At 38.0% G+C, this 20,606-nt stretch overlaps 1 protein-coding gene across 1 annotated transcript in view; it reads right to left on the reverse strand.

Moving 5' to 3' along the window:
* The window catches only part of CTNND2 (catenin delta 2), a 565,782-nt gene that overhangs the window by 80,496 nt on the left and 464,680 nt on the right, over positions 1 to 20,606 (reverse strand). Inside the window, exons 13-14 of the mRNA XM_072851353.1 lie at positions 19,895 to 20,080; positions 9,122 to 9,295 (exon numbers count right to left, since the gene is read on the reverse strand). Of these exons, the coding sequence (XP_072707454.1) occupies positions 9,122 to 9,295; positions 19,895 to 20,080 (360 nt within the window). The remainder of the gene's footprint in view (positions 1 to 9,121; positions 9,296 to 19,894; positions 20,081 to 20,606) is intronic.

The following is a 20,606-nucleotide window of genomic DNA, read 5'->3' on the forward strand; positions in this document are numbered from 1 at the left end:
AGGTGGCTGCTGGAGTGAGAGTTCATGGTAGCAGTGAGACTACTTTGAGAGAGTAGCGAGCCTGTCTGGTTGAGGTGAGAGTTCAAGCTAGCAGACAGCATACTGAAAGATGCTGTCGTTCATCGCCAAAGTACATCGCAGGTGTAGTGCCTCCAATATGGATTACATGGGGAATCACGGGAGGTGTTTGTTTTAAAAAAAACCCCTTATTTGTGTCTATTCAATAGCAGAGAGAATCTAAAATGATCTTACAGATTATTCACTATATTATAAAACGCTCCATGTTAAAACCTCAGTAAACAGTTTTCCTTTGAATTTTTTTCGTCAGCTACCAAGGGAAAACACAAGCACTTGTTTTATGAAACCCAGGTTTAGAACAGACTTCTTGGATTGTAGTATTTTCATCATCCATTCCAAAATAAAAGTCTAAAAGAAACAAATTAAGATATGGATTTTTTTAACCTTAGGGAAAGCAGAAGACATTTTATGAGAAACACTGAAATAACTCAGTATGAAAAAAAGAAAATATAAAACTCCTTACAGAATAAATGACATCTGACATCTTCAGCATCTGTAATGAACCAATTAATTTGATCACAATAGTAAAAAATACCACTCCAAAGCTTTCATAGGGGAAAAATCCAGATATAATGTTTTACAGATGCACATATGCACACATATACATAAAACAATGGGAGAAAGAGAGAAAAGTATGTACGAAACCTCTCCTCTCCCCTGTGCATTCTTTCCCCCCCCAGCTCTCTCTTTCCAGACAACACCATCCGCTTTGGGAGAAGTTCACAGATTCCTCAGTGTGTGATTTGCTATCATTTCATCTGCCATGTTTTCAAGCCATGCACCTTAGGCAGAAAGACAGCAATGTCTATTAATTGTTTCAACAGTCTCCAAAGAACCTTCCATGTGGAAAGTGGTAAGAACTGTCTGTGTCTCTTTCCTTAAGCTGCCAATTAGGACAACTCTCTGCAAGCAATTACGCTGCGCTGTGCGGATTTCAGGAACGCTCAAATTGAGATGCCTCAAAATGGCTATTTTATTCTCGCAGAGAATGGAAAAATTGATTTGCTCGTGCGTATACTGATGATCCTTCTGTTTGCCTAAAGCCATCGTGAAATGCGCCTGCATTTCCACATTGCAGGTCAATTGCTAATATGAGCTCAGTGAATTATAAAAGAGAAGAGATGAAAAATCATAAAAAATAAGAGAGACAAAGGGTTTGTTGCCTATCAGTAGGTAAATGAGGCACTCTGCCAATATACTTAATCATCCTGTTACTCCACAAATCAGTGGCAGTGTCAACGATCAAATAACTGTTCAGTTTGTAAAGAGAAAGGGCTCCTATGGGAAAAGCAAACACTTTAGAGGGAACAAGGAGCCAAAAAATAAAACAAAATCATTATTGTTGCATGGGATTGCAGCTAAATTATCAGAGACAAGCACAGGAGCCACAATCTGTGCATGAATACTCTTTACAGATAATTGAATTCGGGGGGCATAACTACTATACATCACTTTGAAGGTACCTAGTGCATCTTTATGTCCACTTTCATTAGTAGTTCCCTTTTTATTTTTGTCATAGTAATTAAGTAGAAAAATACAGTAAACCAGAAAATTATTTTTTAGTTTGTCACACTTATTATTATAAAGGACCCTTTCCAGAGCTGAATGCCTCCAGGAATTAAGATTACATTAGGCTGAAACTCAACAAAAGAGTAATTAATCTAGATAAAACTTACTGATTTTTTTTCAAAAAAATTGAAAAGCATTTAGGCAGTTAACTCCTTTTAGTGTTTCATATGGTTTTCTTTATTCCCCTATGAAGCACCACCACAAGAGATCAAACTAAAAAATGAAGAAATTTCTTGCACAAAATGAAAAAGAAAAAAACCACCAAAATAAACCCACAAAAAACCTCCAAGGAATACCAACAATTGTATACACTTGGTATTTCGGATGGATGCACTTTCCTGCCATTGACATCAGTGTTATCAGAGCACCTCCAGAATATTTCACCATCACATACTTCAGTTTTGACTAGGATTTGCTTTGTATTGGTACAGGTCAACACTGTGACTCAAAGGCTATTGAGATATCGAATATTAAAGGGAATTGCTGAGACATAAACTACAAAATGAAAGCCGAATCGGGGCAGCAAGCATGACAAAGCAAACTAAATTACCAACATAACCAGGAAGATTAGAGAGGCTCAGAATTTGGTAGGAAAGGCTTAGAAAGGGGCTGTCTGCTAACAGCAGTGGAACAATAGACCATGGAAGAGAACTGCATGTTGAATAATCAAAGATCAATGAGTAATCAAAGATCAATATTCCTCTTTGTCTGATCAGACTCAACGTAATACATGCATCAGGAAAAAAAGAGAATATTTTTACATTTTTACATTCCACTTAGAAAATTACAGATCTACTTTACTCAATAACTCTAATGGGATCCCTGAGAAGTTACACCACCTGACAGAGAGCAGGGCTCTGAAATCTGTCTTGGTTATCTTTTTGAAATTTCTGAAGAGAGCGAACACTTCCCAGGGTCTTTCTGCTCACTGACTGCAGTGTTTTGTTCTCAGAAATGATCCCATCTGGTCGGCCACCTGTAAGTTCTCTACATCTTTGTGTTGGGACAAGAGAAAAGTATTAACTGGTTACTGTCCTCTCGCTCCATGACCTTAGTCAAGCTTAACAACAAAGGAAAAAATCTGGTGGGTAAAGATATAGTTAAATAAATAAATTAGAGAAAACTAAAATGGTGTTAACAGAAGATATCTTAAATGTTTGTGGATGGTAAAGGTCAGAAAGAACTGCCCTCGCACCTCATCATTCTTGGTTCTGCACTACAAGTATGTACTGTGTATTCAAAACAATGAGAGCCATTACAATGACTTTTCCAACCATTGTACCTAATATAATTAAAAAAGAAAGGCTTTGAGACAAAAGTGACACATCTTATGGGAAGCAAACTGACTGAGTATAGTAAGGGATTACTCTGAGCATTAATTCACCATGAGCTACTGTGCTCCCATTCCACAAACTGATGTCCATGCTGATCTCCTCATGATCTGTGTGATATGGGTGTTTGCAGCAGCAGGTTTTGCTTCTTGAATATTGTCCTGTCCCTTGAATCTTGTCTTTCTTCCTACAGAGCCAATACGGTTCCCTGTATTAACTGATGCTGCCTCATCTATGGAGGGAATTCCATCAGGTAAGAATTCCTGACAGAATAAAGCACTGGTTATTTAAAAAGTTTGCCTTTGTTGATTACGTGATGCATTATAAACGGTCTTCTCCATTCTATCATGTAAGGATTCATAATACTGATATTTTGGAGAAAATGAATGTAAGCCTTTTTGCTGTAATCCAAAAAACTTTCTCCTGGAACAGCCTGATGAAACTCCAGCGGGATAATGTGTAAGTAACTAGACTAATCAGAAAAATCTGGCAAGGAACCCACAATACGTCCTTGCCTGATAAGAGGAAGATTGATAGCCTAGATGTCTGCTGCTTTAGACAATAATTACTCATTATCTCCAAGTGTCTGGATGGTAAGGAGCTTGAAACTCTTTTCATATTACTCTTTGAAGTAGCTGCACTGACCTTGTGACTGAATCAGCCCCTTTTATGTTTTCAGTTTCCTTATCTAATAATTTACTTAATGGAGCTATTGCTCCCTTGAGTTATATTTCTCTAGGATGGAATTAAGAAAATAAATGTAGTTGCTTGCCAAAGGAACAAAGACCGAGATGGCATCTAGCTATCTCAAGAGATCAGGCCAGTGACCCATAAACCCCATTGACATGGGTACTGTACCGGTTGGGGATCAAAGGCAGGGACGTGCAGTTGTCTAACCAAAGAGCCTTATCATTCCCTGCTGAGTATGATCAAACATGGAACTGAAAGGAAAGGAGGTAGAAAGAACTAGCCAAGGAATGCTATGGCCTCATGTGATTGCAAGACTTAAGCAGAGCAGCACTTGTTCCTGATGTTAAGGAGGCCAGGGAACTAACAGACACTCAGGAAAATGAAGCTGGCCATGCTGCAGATGAGGGAAGTTTGTAAAGCCTGAAAAGTAACTGGGACAGAAGACTGGGCACACAGAAGGGACTAACTAAGGCCCAGAGCAGGTGTGCTACCTGTTCTAATGTAAGCCATTACATTGCCAACAGAAACATAGTAGATATTGTTTCTTGGTTTTAAAAAATATGTATTACCTATATAAGCTATGATAGCATTTTGAAACAAAACAACAAAACAGGATCGTATCAATGAAGAAATAATTTTTAAGGGTTTGACAAAACTAAGGAAATCCTACTTGTGGTGACAACATTGTGTTTTTAACTGCATGTAATAGAAAAGATAATATTGTAGGACCAGAGGCAATAGGAACAAACTGAAACATAGGAGGTTTGCAGACCATCAGGAAATGCTTTTTCACTGTGAGGGTGACCAAGCACTGGCACAGGGTGCCCAGAGAGGTTGTGGAGTCTCCGTCCTTGGAGACATTCAAAAAACCGTCTAGACATGGTCCTGGGCAACTGGCTCTAGGGGGCCCTGCTTGAGCAGGGGCTTAGACCAGATGACCTCCAGAGGTCCCTTCCGACCTCAGCCCTTCTGTGATTTTATGAGTTCACAGCAACAAGTATTGCAGAAATGTCTCTGGCAGATAAACTGACAACAGCCTTAATTCAGCTGTCAGATACATATAGACAGACATAGTAATATACAGGTATCCCAATATTTCCTTTCCTCCTGAGAGGGACATTTTGTTCAGAAGGGACATAACCTTGGATTCTTGACATCATTAACTCTAGGACATTTTGCATATAACTTTTTACATGCTCAGTAGATTTAATGTATTAATAGCCTATTGACCAAGGTGAAAACTAAAAAGAACTTGCCACTTTTATTCCCACCATCTAAGGAAAAATACTGATGCCAGACTACATATAAAAAGATCTATGGAGATTTCCTTTTACAGGATGAGTCTTGTAATTTTATACCTTGTAATTTTTTTAATCTGAGGTATTAAAATAAGTAATGATGTGAGGTTGCACAAAGGACTTCAGGTTTGAAGTGTTATAGCGAGAGAAATTTCTTAATAAGCAGGCAAGTGTCTTCAGAATACAGCTGAGTGCGTAAGCAAACCTCTTATTTTTATTTGTGCATTTTTGCACAAACTTCGCAAAACCCAAAGTAAGTGGCAAAGAAAGCTAACAGAGCTCCCAATGAAAACAGATACATAATGGGAAGTAAGAGTCTCCACTGCTTAGAAAGGCATGTCTTAAGACTTATTCGCTCAGTGAAAATTCCAGCTAAGCTTGATGACCAATGTATTTGCCTAGACTTTTACTTTGTATTACTAAGCTTTAAAATACAAGTTCATATTAAGTGTAATTAGAAAAAGTCTACTTTTGGAAAAAAACATAGCTCGGAGTGGCAATGAAAGAAAGCAAAACCAAAACCAATGGCCAACCTTTTTATGTGTTGCTCCTTCTACCTGTAGGAAGTTCAGGATACAGTGAAATTATCCTGGTTATGATTTGATGGGAGAAAATATTTTGGCAAGCAATGAGTCCCCTCAAACAGAAACCCACCCAGCCCCAGGGAGCAGCTGAGTTCTGCAGAAGAGGGTAGGTGCGTGTGCGTACAGCACTGACAACCTGACCCGTAGGCTGTCAGGTTGCATGTGTACTTGGAGTGCATACTGCTAGTGGCCACCAGCCCCATCAGGAGGGGGACATGCAGTGACCAACTGCTAGTATCGCAGGCCACTGTGCAAAGCAGTAGTCACTCCTTCAACATATCCTGGCAGCAATGTGGAAAACTTTGTCAAATCTCCCCCCGAAGTATACATATTTGGATGTCTCCATGTGTACCATTCCAGAAGGGCCATTCATATTATGCATAGATGCATCAAATAAGTATATGAACAAAAAAGAGAGATCTGTGAGGGATACGCATGTATTTTTCCATGAAAGAAATGGGTTTGCTGCCTTCGGATTCCAATACCAGTGTCCTCCCTATGTAACGAAGTCTTGGTGAAGAAGAGCAAGATGAACGAACTTCCATACTCACCTGAAATAGCCTCTTCCAAAATGAGTTCTGCTTTGTATATAAGCTGTCAATCTCTTCTTCAGAACCAGAATATACATCAAAGTCAAGATACACAGATGTGATCTATCCCAGGTTAAATTTTCACATTGAAAATATCCTTCCTCATACCTCAGATCAGTATCCTGTTTTATTGGTAAACTTTCATTTGGACCTGTTAATGTATTTGGGGCCAATATTTTCATTTTTTAACTCGTTATAGATTGTCTTGGTTCTAATAATCATTGCACAGACCAAATATTGTATTAGTTATTGTAAAAAAACCAAAGTTTACTTTGCAGATGGCTAATATATGGCAAGGCTTTGGCCCAAAGTGTTTTATCTGGACACAGAAAAATTATATGCAAATATATGTATGTCACACTTCTTTCTTTTTTGTTAGTATTTGGCATTAGAAGGAATTTCTGCAACTGAAACAGTGCTAAAAATGTCCTAACCATTAAGATTTATTACATGCATGTGTTGAGTTTATGTGTATGTATCAGTGAGAAACTGTATTCCCTGAAATAATGAAAACTTTCAGTCTCTCTCAGCTATTAATCCTTAAAGCTATGTACTGCTGGTTTCTTTCTGTGTTTGAAATTTTCGAAAGCAGTCTAGGGGATTTAGACACATATCATCTGTTAATTCTAGTGGCAGACATTTATCTAAATCCCCTACACAATTTTTTATTTTTAAAAAATTATTCAGGCTTCCTTTTATCTGCTCCCTTTCCCTTCATAATGGCATCGGTTAAGCACTGCCCGTGTTAAAAGTGTTACCTCTCGGTCACCAAAGAGGATTAGACAGCTTTATACCAGAGGAACCAAAAGGGTGAAACAGCTAGGAAAGAATTATGCAAGTGTATCAACTGCACTGTATTATTTTTTCCAGAAGAGACCATATCTTCAGAAGTGTGTGAGCTTGCTTGGTGCACTGGATGCCTCATATACTCTGGGATTCTTCTGCCATTAAAATAATGCTAATTGGCAAAACCCCCACACTTGTTATTGCTACTACTATTAATAGCAACATTATTTATTTTAATGCAGTTTGCTCTTTTTCTCTCTTTCAGTCCATCATAAAGTTCTTCTTGAAAGATTTCAAGTAAAACAAACAAACAAACAAACAAATATTTTCCCATTCTTTGTACAATTACAATTTCTTGGAGGAACTAAAAAAAATGAAAATCTCCCTTAGGAATAACCTCTTGTTTTAAGAGTTTTCTATCTTTTATTTCAGTCATTTATATCCAGAAGACTGCAGCAGTTGAAAAGAGAGGTCAAAAGGTGGAAACATCAATGCTTACGTAATCCCCAAAGAGGATTATTCCCCTCACAAAAATGGCTAGTATGACATGTGAAATTAAGGATATTCATTCTGTGTCTGCACATCACTTGGAATGGAATTGGTGAATCTTTAGAAAAATAGAGCAACACAAGAACAACTGAGCTTTTCCCATGGTATCAGCACGGATAGTTTTAAAGTTCAAATCAGCTTTTCTAACCCGGCACTTGCCAAAGAGCTCTGCGGAGCCTTCCTTTCTCCCTCTCGCCACCGTACACTTCTGCCAACTAAAGGACGACAGGTACAGATTTATTAGAAATGAGAGAAGCAGCACCACTTGGATTTTAGCGCTCCTATTAGTCCTGGCAAATATGCATGCATAGTTTTCTCATTTGGACCAGGGCTACACCCATTCCCAGATGAATAAAACACATTTATTGTGTTTCTGTGCCAGGATTACACAATCTGATGTGGTCTACAATATGAGAATAATAAAAGTATTATGATTTTCAAGCACAGTGTATACGTAGCACTTTGTAGGACAGAAATCACTGGACAGATACTTTTGTTACTCATTTCATATGTCAATGAATGCAATAGTCAAAGGCATGTTATAAGTTTGGTGGGCTCAAAAAAAAATCACATGCCTCTGAAGATCTACTGAATGTGCCAACTCGACTTCCAATAAAACTTTAGGGGAAAAAAAGTAACTCATTAGCCTCAGGGCTAACATTTCAAAATAAATGCCTTAATAAATTGGTATTTACATATCACATATGAATGCCCAAATGCTTAAAAACCAAACAGGATACCTTCTGAGTCCTAACTTTGATAACTGCATTTCCCCATACACGCATGTTTTCATAGTTAATGTGAAAAATTCCCACTGCGAGTTAACTTAAAATCAAGGCATTATCTTTATACAATAGGACTAGATAGTTAGTACTTTCACCCAATCAAACCAGTTTACCATCAGGAAAGTGATGAAGGAATTGCCCTAAAAAGTAAACCAGGCTCAACTGTTATCTTGAATTTGTTCTAAGTTTAGAAATATTTTCAAAATCTAATAAATGAGTTCTTAAATTTTTTCTCAATTCGCTGCAAATAATATGAGAGAGAAAAATTTATCTTTTGACTATAATTGAAAAGTAGGATGAGCTGGAATAGAGTGCCTTGACTGAGCATTTCATTGCTCATTGTACATATTGTCGATGCATTTTAATAATGTCTTATTTTTTAAAAAAGTAGATGGTAAGATTACTTGTGCTGGTGTCAGATCATTTACATCTTGCTCCACTCTTGCCTGGTTTCTTTTAAGAGACAGAATGTCAACCAGTTTCTGCAGTGACAAAACAATATGGTTTCATTTGATTGTCACTGGTGATATTTTTGGCTCATTTTTCATGGCTCTGTCACCCCAGATTCATAAAGATGCTGCTTCTCCTCATTTGGATATTGGTTTTCAGCAGCAATTTTTCATACTTGACTTGACCAATGTGATTTTCACTGTTGTATGCTGACTTGTCCAATGATATGACTACCTGTATCAATTCAGAGGACTTACACTCTCTCAAATTTGACTGCAGATAGTTCTGTGAAAACAGAGGGTTATTCCACTACCAGGAGCATTCAGATACATTCATATCCCCAACTTGCTGTCATCTGTAGGGGTTTTTCCGAATTGAAAAAGAAATACAATATCAGGTTAATATTCCTACCTTCCAACTCCCAGCAGCCAAGTTCTGCAGTGCCCCTGCTGCCCCCTCCAGCGTGTCTGGATTTGAGCACTCAGAAAGAAGTGTGAGGTAGGGTTTGACTATCGAAGGGTGCCACAGCATCTGGATTCCTTTGGGTGGTTCTGCACAGTCTGGGAGAGGTCCTACGCCATCCCACTGTTGGAAAGTAAAATCAGATTGTCAGCAAGGAACAGTGAAATGCTCGACAATTGCCTCAGCTGAAGCTGTAACATCCATGTCTACGTGTGTGAAGGCATCTGCCCGCAAGCAGCCGTTCTCAATTTTAGCATATCATGTGATTGTTCATAGAGAAACCAAATTTCCTACTCAACACTCCTTACAGAGGAGCTATAGCATTGGCACAAGTCACAGTGTTTTAGCTAGCTGAGATAACAAAAACATTTTTCACTGCATTTATTTTTTTGGGTGGGAACAGAAGCCTGGTGAATGTGAACATAACAGGCAAATCTAGAACCTGCATATGAAGAGATTGTCCTTTTTCACACCCTGCTCAGTTCTCTGCGTTCTCTCTCTTCTCATGAGAGGGAAAAAACAACATGACATGCTAACGTGGAAAACTAAATCATGCAAGGCCACGAGCTCTCCATCCCCTGAAAGGCCCAAGTGTGACAAGTCTTGTCCAACTGCTCAACTTCTGGCTTCTCACCATGCAAGTTCTGGAGGTGTTCAACCATACAGCCAGCCAGCCATACACTCTGAGACTCCAATGTAGTAGGTAGAACCACCTCTCACAAAACAGACTCTTCCTCTCATCACACACAGAGTTTTGCCATGAAAATAACCCTAGTCTGATATCCAAAATGGGCAATATTAACACCCGGACATCAAGCAGGTTATTGCGCAAAACCCACTCCCACCAGAGAGAGAAACTTTATTCCAGGAGAACAGTGATTCACCTCGCCAGTGGAACGCACAATATTTGCACCTAAGCATGAAACATCTTAAAAAGAAGGTAATTCAAGGACTTTTTTTGCTTTTTTCTAAACAAAAGTAAGATGTCGAATGCACTTTTAATGATATTTTAAATGCAATTTTTATCTATATATGTGATATATATTTTTCTTTGCTTTGAACAGATAAAGGGATTTAGAAAATTCATAGCCTTAATACCAGTGTTAAAAAGAAGCCCAAACTTTTTAATACAATCTCTTTTCTAACACTTCTGATGTACAGATTGCACGATACGATACAAAGTAAACCTTTTAATGCCATTGGTTAGAGCTTACTGTGATTATGTAGATAAAAAATATGTATCATAACATTAAACATCTACTAGACATACAAAGATAGCACAGGCCAAATTAATTCCGTGTTTAGATTTGCAACAGTTAATTTTCATAGCTGATTTAATTAGTTATGAGTCAAACAACATAATGATACTTGCACTGGGAAACGACCTAGATTCTCTTGTTTTCAGGAAGTATCAATCATCATTTTATTTAAGCTAACTTCAAAAATCTACATATAATTTAAGGGACAATCAATCAAGTCTTATGTAATAACAACAAACATAGCTTAATTTTAACAAAGTTTTGCTAGATTATTGAGAACCCAGAGCACTATTTTTCTAAATTAAAGCAGAAAACCCACCAAAATGGAAAGCTAGTGGGACCATTTAGTACACATGAACAGTTACTCAAAACCAGAAAGCTGCTCAGATAAGAAACTCACTGCACTGGACAAAAGTTACCATAGTTTAAAAGAACTGGCCCAGTGATACCCAGTTGTGGTTGAGAAACTACAGGAAAATTGCCTTCTGGAGAAATAGTCCCTTCCAGTGACACTATTATAGGGCTGTGCCTTTGAATTTTTTAAATACATTTCTGCCTTTAAACCAATAGGTTGATTTCACTGTATGTATGTGACTCAGTTCTCCCTTTTTCTCCATATAAATCACCATCCTTGCCAGAAATTACTTCTCATCAGCTCATAAAAAATACATAAAAACCAGCTTCTTATTTTAACTCTCAGAATTCAATCATTTCCGCTGTCAGAATTTTTTGGAAAACAAATGAGAAACATGTCTTGCAGGTCAAATATGACCTCGGACCAGATTTTGGATTTGTATCTTAGTAAGTCTGCTAATGAATGACTTGTGATGTCCAAGGGCACAAATTCAGGTCTTCATCCATCTCATTCCAATTTGCACGAATTATGGACACATTATGCAACTGAACAGTGTTTGCACAGGGCACTTATTCTATTATTTCAGGGACAAAGTACATATATCAAATGTATCAGATCAACCCAATCCATTTTTTGTGCACATGTGGGGATATAATTTTGTTTTAAACTCAGGTATTTACAATGCCAAAGACTGCTGAAAATCAGTGAAAATCAGCTGATATAAATAGAGCTGTATATATGTTCATGCTGTGCTGGTACTTATAAAGCACTAGAAATGATACTTGCAGATAAATTAATATTTAATGTGGTTTTGCCATTCTGCCTAGTAATGAGAAAACATTTTAAAAAAATGTGAGACAAATTACAGCATTTCCCTCACTTTTAGCACATGATTGTACTAATTTATCACCAACTGTGGGGGAAGATGTTTTTCTCAAGACACTGGGATGCCTCAGGGTCCTTGTAAGGGTGATGGAAGTCTTTGGTACGCGACTGCATGTGCAGTGAAGGTGCAGTACATCCAGTGACATTGGATAATGTCCTGCACTATTCTTCAGACGTGGTGTGTGTGCCCAGAGCAGCTGAGCGGCATGCACGGGGAGGGTGTCACTGCTAACCACGCCTAACATACATGCCGTGCCTATGGTAGCTTCTTCAAGGTCACACAACGAAGGGTGACAGAAAAGATGCTCCTGTAGCCACTTTCTGGAAGGTAGAGGACCTAAGCAACCATGACCTGTCACGCACTCCCTGTCTCCATGTTTCAGCTCCTCTCTCCTCCTGCATGTGTGATCTCAGCTAACCCTTCACTGAAGGGCTTAATGGCTTCTAGCATCTTCCGCATAGCTGAGGCCAGCGCCTGCAGCTGTACAGCCCAACTGTTGCAGGGCATGCAAGACTGATACAGGTCAGAAAAGAAGCTATTGCAAAGGATATTTTCCTGGTCTCCACTCATTTATTTTGTATTTCATAAATATAAACATCAATTGCCTGAGCAAAAAAAGTATTTTCCCCAAAACAATATTATAGACCATTTTCTCAAATGGTGGCTAAGGCATGGCAGAAGTTGCTTTGTAGTTCACATTGCTCAGTATTAAAGAACCAAGGCAGCATGCTAAACAACTCTACCCAGTGAATTACTGGAACAGTTATTGTTGCAGACCATCAGGAATGATTAGTAAGGTCTAGTTGAGATGATAGGCTGTAGATGTATTAGGAGCCTCTGAAAAAGAGGATGACTGCATGCAATTACTCTTCCTAGCTTATGCTAAGGAGGAAAAAAAAGTCATAAACAAATATTCCTTCCAGGCTTCCCTCCTTCAGCTGAAATTACCCACATATATTGTGGTTGAAGCTGACAAACTGTTTGTTACGTGGGTGAGATACAAATCTCTCATTTCCTGAAACTGGTGCAAAGAAAGGATGAAAGTCAAAAAGAATAAAAAGCTGAATACAAAAATCTTTAAGAACAACAGACTTTTGAGAGTAAGAGTATTCTAATGAAGTTTCCAAAGTTTTCACATTACTAAGGAACTTTGAGAGGAGAAAAAGATCACTCATCGCTCATGGCTCCCGCATGCCACACAACAGATTATCTACCACCTTCTTTCTCATTTTAATGAAAGCAAATCCCTGTTTATAGTATAATTGTACGGAATACCAGGGCAGGCTTCAACTCAGTGAGAGAAGTGCACCCTCCATAGTTTGGTTTTTGTACTAACAACCTCAAGTTGAGGGGGTTTGTTGTTAAGGAGTATCACATGATGATATCACATTTCCTGTGATAACAAAACAACAGTGTTTTATTTCCATTTATTAAATATGAGTATTTTCCTTTCCCCTAGTCTGTGCAAAATACTACTACTAAAAAAAGAAAATCTAGGTAAAAACTCAGACAAAACCCAGCAATAACTAAAACCATCTTGGCCTCTCTCCAATGATCCTAGACATTTGACGTAGTCTGGTAACACCGTAGGTATGCTCTTTGAAGCAGCAGTGACAAAATTTGTATCAGCAATTAAACAGTGCTCACCAAAAGCATTTCTGAAATGCCAAAGGCTTTTAAACTAACAGGTCCCCTAAGAGGACAATGATTTCTCTCCCTGCATATCTTAGTGGCTGTGGCAGTCTATGCCAGCTGTCCCTAGGCACATCAGTCCAACAACCTCTTTTGGAAACCTTTGTCCAAGAGATGCATTGGCCAATGCTGTCAAGGGCAGAAATCTAAAGTTAAGCAACAAAAAATTCATCAAAATCACAGAGCTTGCTTTCAGGGGTGATGGGAATCCATGCAGCTGATACAAAGGAGGTAGGAATGTCACTAGTTAAGTCAAATTTCAATTTAGACATCCAGGCCTAAAGAAAGGTGGTGAATATAAATGAAGGTGTCTGCTGACACAGAGACTACAGGAGTAGGGTGGGAGAGGGCAGAGCTGCTGTGGTCCAGCAACATGTAGTCTCAACAAAACTGGGCAATATTTGGATACAGTTTATTGCATAAATAAGGCAACCTCCCCAATTTGATGCAACAATGTTTACAATTGTGGGAAAGGTGTTTGAAGTGCTGTCAAAACATTCCAATGTTTTGAATCTTTATTATTAATCTGAGATATGAATAAATCTAAATTATACTTCATATTATATATTACATTCTTAAAATAATTGTCAATGCCTTTATTCAACTTTTTTATATTATTACACTTAGCTAAGAAAAATAATTTCATTTGATTTCTGCGTTTTGTTTCCGCTTAAAACCAGACCCCTCCCAAATAAAAGAGGATAGAATTCAATTCAGGGACAACAATCTTTGGCATCATACTACATCTCCTTCTCCTCACCCCTCTCCTCTCCATAGGAAGCTGAAGCTAATGGGCTTTGCACTATATTACACAAATTGACAAATACAAATTGTATTTAATAACCCTGTAGCTTTGAAAACAACTTGGTCATACATGATACCGAGAGATTCACAGGGTATATGAGATGTTTCTGTGTAGGGAAGCAAGAATTTAGAAATGGTTGCTAAGAAGCTCTGTAAGGAGCTGCTCAAGATAGTTGATTTCTTGCTAATGAAACACTTGGCATAACCACCTTGTGCAAGACAAGGAAGCAACAAGTGGAAATAATATCCTTCCTGAGCAGAACATACTGGCAACACAGCCTTTCATCTCTAATCTCAGTTTAGATTATTAGCTAAACCCAGGAGCCGCCGCCATTTCTCTGTTTCTGCGCTTATTAATTTCGTATGGCTCGGAAGAGTATTGAAATATACTTGGTAAAATAGTAGTCTCGCCACATGAAAAGGCATATCTGACAGCTTTATTTTTTATTCTTTTTGAAATATTATTGCCTTAAACGTGCTATTTCACCTGGATAGAAGAATTTACAGCCCATTTAGCAAGCATGCTAAAGAGGTGTGCCAGTCAATTCATATGATATATAACTTGAAATGTTGCTGTTACACCTTACGGCTCCTGACAGAAGGTGAAAGAGAAGGTCAGGCTCATTTCAGAAGTGTCACTTCCAATCAAAAATCAGATTTTGGGCTAGATTCTGGGTTCACAAGAATGATCACAGATAGGGAACTCGAGAGGAGCATGAAGCCAAGAAGTCAGCCTGTTTCTTTTTAATGAAGAAAGGAAAAGAAATGAAATAGTGCCACATGTGTATATAATGGGCTGCATAACAAGAAATAAAATAAGAATTAATGACAACTCCCTGACTCTTTTATTGAAATTGGACCATACATCTTATTTTCCCTAACTACTTTTTGTCATAATCCTCGTTTCTCATACAGCTCAAAGAATAAACCTGTTGGCAGCAGTGAGCATACAAACAGCAGCGACAAATTTCAGCAGTGGAAAAATTAGTTTCCATCTGAAGAGTGACATGATACAAGGCAGAGAGGTCGAGGTCTATGATGTCCTAGTCAGAGATGAAAGCCCCTACAGCTGGAGAGCTTTGTTTGGTGAGGGCTCAGTAACAGCTGATCACAGGTAAGCAGCAGAGAGAATATAATGAACAACGGCGATGGCAGGGAATTGCAGTCCTTTGGGTCTGAGACAGAAATAAGGTCAGGTGAGTCTCACTTATTTTTCCTGAAGCCTTTACAGAAGTTTCACTTTCTGTTTTTCCATAGATAATACCAATACTATACCTGGCTTTTATTGCAAATCTTTGGAAGACCCAAAATCTTTGGGTCTCTTCTGGCATTAAACTTGTGTGACAAAGCATACATCTCAGGAACCCGTCTGAGCTCTGGTAAACCACCAGAGAGAGGAAGGATTGTGGGCTTTTAACACCACCCACCTTTATTCTGAAATGCGGAGAACACTTGTTTCCTGTGATCCTAAGGGAACTCCTTAAGTAAAGTAATTTGAAAGGTGACATTAGACTTAACTACGAGCTGAACAAAGAAACATCTCTTATTTGATTTCAAGATGTAGAGAAGTTGCCATTGGTATAGATAACTGATGTCATTAATGAAAAATATATTCCAATTTGTTCTTGAAAGGCCTTTCAAAGAAAACCACATTTTATATTACCGCTCAGTCCTGTTCTTCCCCTCAAGTAACTTATGTGTGACTACAACTGAAATATAACCTAGAGAAATAGGGTTAATTGTTTCCTAAATCATAAAACAAAGAAATTAACTTCTACTTTCTTTACAGAGAAAACCAATGAGAAAGTGACTTTACTGTTACAGAAGGTTTATCTTGTTTTATGGTTTAAGAAACAAACTCCCTAGCTGCATATGAGTTGGTTTTTTTTGTAAGTATAGAAAACTGTGACTTCATCCACAGCCACTGTCTAAAAGGATACATCTGGTATTATTGCCCAATTACAGTAGTTTTGCTACTAGTAGCTTTTAGATAAGTTCAATACTTTTATTCAGAAATTAAAGACCACCTCATAAATGCCCATATTGGTCAATTCAGAAGGAGTTCAAGAAAATACACCCTTGAGAAACTAAGTGAAGGACTGAAGAAGTATACTGTAAAAGGAACATTTCACAATTGCATTCACTAAAATCTGAACATTTTTTTCCCCACAGTTTTGTAAACCTTATCTTCTGCTATTTTATTATATGAGAACCCCATGCACTGCCAAAAAAAGAATGATACCTATACCCTCAACGCATATTTTCTGGGGACATAAAATGTAGCAGGGTGCAGAACTAGAAACTACTCCCCTGTACTGAGGTGGCACAACTCTTAAGAGATGCGACTGTGCCCTGTGCTTCACTTGACAGGAAAGGCAAAACTCTCAAGTATTAAAGGCATCACACCGGTAAATGACTGGAGTTTTAATACTGAGCTGAACTCCACTTTGTGTATCTGTAAGTGACAATAATAAGAAGCCTAAAAGAAGATTTGTTTTTACATTTGTGAAGAACTTTTCTGACAGGTAAGTAGGTTTGCACTGTCTAGTGTGAATGATCCATTAAAAGTGGCCTGAAGCTCAATGCCATCTCTTCATAGGGCATCTGGGTATTTTATATCTTTCTCATCTTCCATTTCTTTGAAGTTTCCTTCCACAGGTTCCAAATCTGTGGTGGTGTGCAGTGCTTTCAGTGTTCCAGATATTGTAAATAATTGCATCCCATGAAGATTCCATAGGTATGCCTTGATTATTTACATGTAAAACACCATCCATGACGAGCATGATCTTCAGAACTATATTATAAGATATTTCAGAGCATAAAAGCTTCCCTGCTGAGGCACTTAACGGAATGAGCACTCTAAAAATAGCATCCCACAGTGAGCATGAGATCTGTTCGGAGGGACAGAACAAACAGCAGGTAACAGCTTGAGCACTGCAATTGGGAAGAGATTATGAAAGGCATTACCCGGAAAAATTTAAAAGTCTTGCAGAAAAAAGATGACATTACTGTAAAAGAATATGTACACATGAAATACACATGGCAGCAGTCAGCACGCAGGGAGACAATATATGGTGAAAGGACATTTGAAAGTTTTCTCCTGCAAGCTGCAGAAAATGTTGATGGGCTTAGTTTAGACAGGGCGAATTCTGACTAACCTGAGGAATACAAGATGATCCTGTTGTTAGAGACTCTTGCCTGGAAAAACACAACCCCAACAAAACACCCAAGAATACTTATTTTTCTTAACACACACAGAAATGGTAAACAGGGTATTCCTGACTGTGACACAGTCCAGAAGAACATGATCTGGGTTTCCAGTTAGTCCTACTTTTCAGTAATAATGAACATACTGGGGTCCTGAAAAACCACAAGACAATGACAGAGCCAAAGAAGCAGAAAGAACTTTTTTTTTTTTTTAAAAACGTAATTGGACTGGGTGCTTTCCAGAAAGAAAACCAACTGAATATAGTTTTGTGCTCATTTTTGAAAAATAAATGGACAAAAAATTTACCTTTACCCTTACTCCAGTTTGAGTTGGGGGTCAAGCTCTATGCTATTAATATAAAGGCACAGTTAGATGAAAAACATTCTTCTGTTTTTCTTTTCCATTTATGAGAGTAACTTGGGAGAGCTGTTTCTGGCATGGTGATCTTGCTGATAGACCTCAGTCACATTTGTTTTTAGTAGCATTCTAGTAGACTTGATAACATATTTTAAAATGCTTGGTATGGTCAACAGCAATCAAAGATCACAGGGTGGGAATAACACACTCTGCAGAAGGCTCCCAAGGCTCCCTTAAACTCCTGAACTGAATAATAGCCACAGGTGAGAACTGGTATATGGCAAGATGGGGGAGGCTGTCCAGATTTAAAGGAAATGAGATGAAAGAAGAAAATTCATTAGAAAAATATTTCTAATGTTTGTAAGGCAAAAGTGGTCCTGTGCACCACAAAAATCAGTTCTGGAAAGAGGAAATTTATTTCCTTGCTGCAGAAAAGCCTAGTGAACATAAACCTGAAAATATGTGCAGTTTTACTTTTCTTTGGATTTTAAAAATTATATTAAACGCTTCCATTAGACAAACACAAGCAGATCTGAAGAGACCTTTACTGTGCTGCATGCTGATAATGAACACTCATAGAAAGAGACAAAGGTATCTAAGAGTAGACAGAAGCACATACATTGTAAAGGAAACCAGCCAGAAGAGATTAGTTCTTTGGCCTGGAGGAGGAGAAAGATCTTTTATAGGGAACCTTTAAAGTACAGAGAAGTCTGACAGGAACAATGAAATAGTCAGTGGTACAGAGCTAAAAGTATGAACCTGAGATCCAGAAATCACAGAAGGAATATAAAAGGAAGAGTTAAAGATTTTATATAGTGTGTGTGTGCACACACATGTGTGTTGGTAAACAGAACATCAAAAGAGAAAGGCGAGTTGCAGTGTGACCCATTCATATCCAGACATGCTATTTTTGTTACTGCACTTTGAATGACTGCAAGTACAGCATGTGGGAACTGTTAATTCAGGAGCAGGGATGATGACTGCTTTATAGGGTAAAATTAGCTTGCTTTGGCACTTTTTATCTTACTGTAGCCTAATACAAGAATCTCAACAAAAAGCCATAATAAATTCAAGTTATTATCTGATGACTGCAATGTTTAACTAGAAGAGTAGGTGAAATTAAAGTCTTACTAGTCATGAGTGCTGCATTTTTTAGTACCTGAATCTTAGCTTGTTAATGTTCCTATAACTTTTCCACATTAACACAATTTGCCTTTATGAACTCAGGAATATTTTCAATACTGGTTTATATCATTTATGCAAATACCCCACGTGCCTAATTGCTTACTCAAATGAATATTTTCTTTGAGCAATCTGAAACAGAAATAAATGGCAAAGACTAAGTCTAGGAGGAGATGGAAAACTGCCTGCTGCCAGCACAGGTCATTTGAAAAAGTTCATAATCAGTAGCCATTCTCATTGCTATTTAGTGTGTGTACTGATACAACAACGTCTTTCTCTGTAACTTCGTCAGCATTCCCCAAATTTTAAGTTGTTAATGGGAAAACAAGGAGATAAATACACTTTGAAAGTCAACCCACCTAAAATAAAAACCTGCAGCACCTCAAATAACTTGACGAAACTATAAAGACTGTAATTCTCAATCTTTGCTTGGTAACAACATTAAATATATCAAAATATGCACGCTTTTTTAACGTTCACTCATATTGCTTGATTCAGTTCTGTACAGTTTTCTCTTAACATGTAGAGGCAGAGTACAAGACTAACTTTGAAGCAAATAAGTATACAAATGTAAACCTGATGTTTGCTTGCATCAAGGCCTCTCTACACGCAGGTGGCTGCGTAGAAGTACAGTGTAAAATATATGCAGATTACATCTGAATGTTAAGACTTACACTTTTCATTATAAATGGCTTCCTTTAATAGACTGAGCAGTTTACAGTATTTATGGCGTTCACAGTGTACCCATGACTACAGTTTCCAGGTGCCACCATGTAATGTGCAACTTTCTCAAGCAAATGTATTTCCTTTTGTTACTTGAGCCATACTCTGCTTTAAGCTCTCAGCTAATTAACAAAGGCAACAGTTTCGTATTTTATGCATCATGCACTTTATTTCTAATACAGTACATTCATCTTTTACATTTTAATTGATGGGCACTTCAACCACTCCCAATGCAGCTGCAAGTAACTTTCATTACCTGATCTTGTGATTTCTTTTTCTTTTTCTTCTTCCCCCAGCACCCTGAACTCTCTGCGTCTTTTCCATTGGCATCACCACAGAGTAATCCATCAAGTTCATCTGTTCCCATCTGCTGTCCCTGAGATGTTTCTGCAGCTAGCCTGTATGAGAGGTTCCTCAAAATACACACACAGTTTTCAACGGTCTGAAAAGTGTGACAAAAAAAAAAAACAAACAACAAACACCCAGAAAACAAAACCAGAAAAAAGTTAAAATCCTTCCCTTGCTCACTTTGTATACAAGGCAGAAGAAATATCATCAATCTTTGCACATACATTTTCCCAGCACAATTCTTATCTGCTCATTTCTGAGTGCTCCCCAGGTAACCACAGCTTAAGAGATTTAGAAATTTTTATGGAAAGAAACCAGTAGTCTGGACAACATTTTTTCCATGAGTATTTTTACTGTCATTCTGATCTTCATGCTGGAGCCCCATGTGAAACAGAAGCCGAGATAAAGAGTGATCAAGAGAACCTGAACATGCACAGAATGTCAACAAACTCCCACCTCAGTGAACACAAAATGCTATGAACAGAAAATGGCAATAGGTTGTGGGTTTTGGTTTTGTTTTTTTCGTTGGTTTTTTTTTTTTTTTTTAAAAGAAGCAGAAATAAAGGTTATTTCTGGCATCAATTCTATATAAATTACCAGGAAAAATGGGAGCCAGGTTC

The sequence above is a fragment of the Ciconia boyciana genome, chromosome 2 (assembly GCF_034638445.1).
Source record: "Ciconia boyciana chromosome 2, ASM3463844v1, whole genome shotgun sequence".
NCBI lineage: Eukaryota > Metazoa > Chordata > Aves > Ciconiiformes > Ciconiidae > Ciconia > Ciconia boyciana.